This window comes from Pristis pectinata, chromosome 40 (genome assembly GCF_009764475.1).
Source record: "Pristis pectinata isolate sPriPec2 chromosome 40, sPriPec2.1.pri, whole genome shotgun sequence".
Taxonomy (NCBI): domain Eukaryota; kingdom Metazoa; phylum Chordata; class Chondrichthyes; order Rhinopristiformes; family Pristidae; genus Pristis; species Pristis pectinata.
The window spans coordinates 6,995,613-6,996,410 of record NC_067443.1 but is presented as its reverse complement, the minus strand read 5'-3'; the positions used below and the strand labels follow the sequence as shown (position 1 = coordinate 6,996,410).

General features: G+C 49.9%; 1 protein-coding gene across 1 annotated transcript in view; it reads left to right on the top strand.

The window, feature by feature from the left end:
- Window positions 1-234: 234 nt before the first annotated feature.
- Window positions 235-798, top strand: part of LOC127587409 (GON-4-like protein) — a 24,564-nt gene continuing 24,000 nt past the window's right edge. Inside the window, exon 1 of the mRNA XM_052045707.1 lies at window positions 235-252. Coding sequence (XP_051901667.1) covers window positions 235-252 — 18 coding nt within the window. The remainder of the gene's footprint in view (window positions 253-798) is intronic.

The following is a 798-nucleotide window of genomic DNA, read 5'->3' as shown; positions in this document are numbered from 1 at the left end:
AGGGGTGTAGGGGCTGGAGGGGGGGTCACAGAGACAGGGAGGGGTGCAGGGGCTGGGGAGGTGTACAGAGGCAGCACGGCACTCCCTCACCACTACACCAGAGTGTCGGCCTGGCTGTTTGACCACCGGCTTCTGAAGTGCGACCCGAACCCACAAGTGCGTGGCTCAGAAGCCAGAGCACGACGCATTGAACCGACTGGGATTAATCAGCCACACTTTGAAGACTGCCAGAAGATGCGGAGGGCAGCAGAGGTGGGTACAGGGGCTGTACACCAAACACATCATGCAATGAACTCCCCAGTGTCATCAAGTTACAACACACTCCACACACCCAACGTAAATTATCTAAGCGGCAAGTGCAGTCTTTAAATCTGTTTCCAGAAGAGACCTGATGATAAAATTGAAAATATCTGTCCATATTCACTTCCTTCTCAGCCAGGGGACTGGGCAGTGTCTCTGCACACGGCAGGCCCCAAATGCGCTTCGGGATTTCTTTCCCAAGACTCTGAAGACACAATAACTTTTTTTAAAACAGGCCTGACTTCAGAATCATCATTGCAAACGTTCAGCGGAATTAAAATGCATGCTTGGAGTTTGCACCGCGAGAATACCATTCCATTACACACACATGTGTACCGGGGTGAAGATTTACTTAGGTCTACTAACAATAGCAGCGGCAATACTGACTACCTTGAAATAGACATCACGTCATTCTCACAGGCCAACAACGCAAATACAGGCAGACAAGGCCACTTGGAGATTGCAAGAGAATCATTGCATAGGAGGGTGCGAATATTT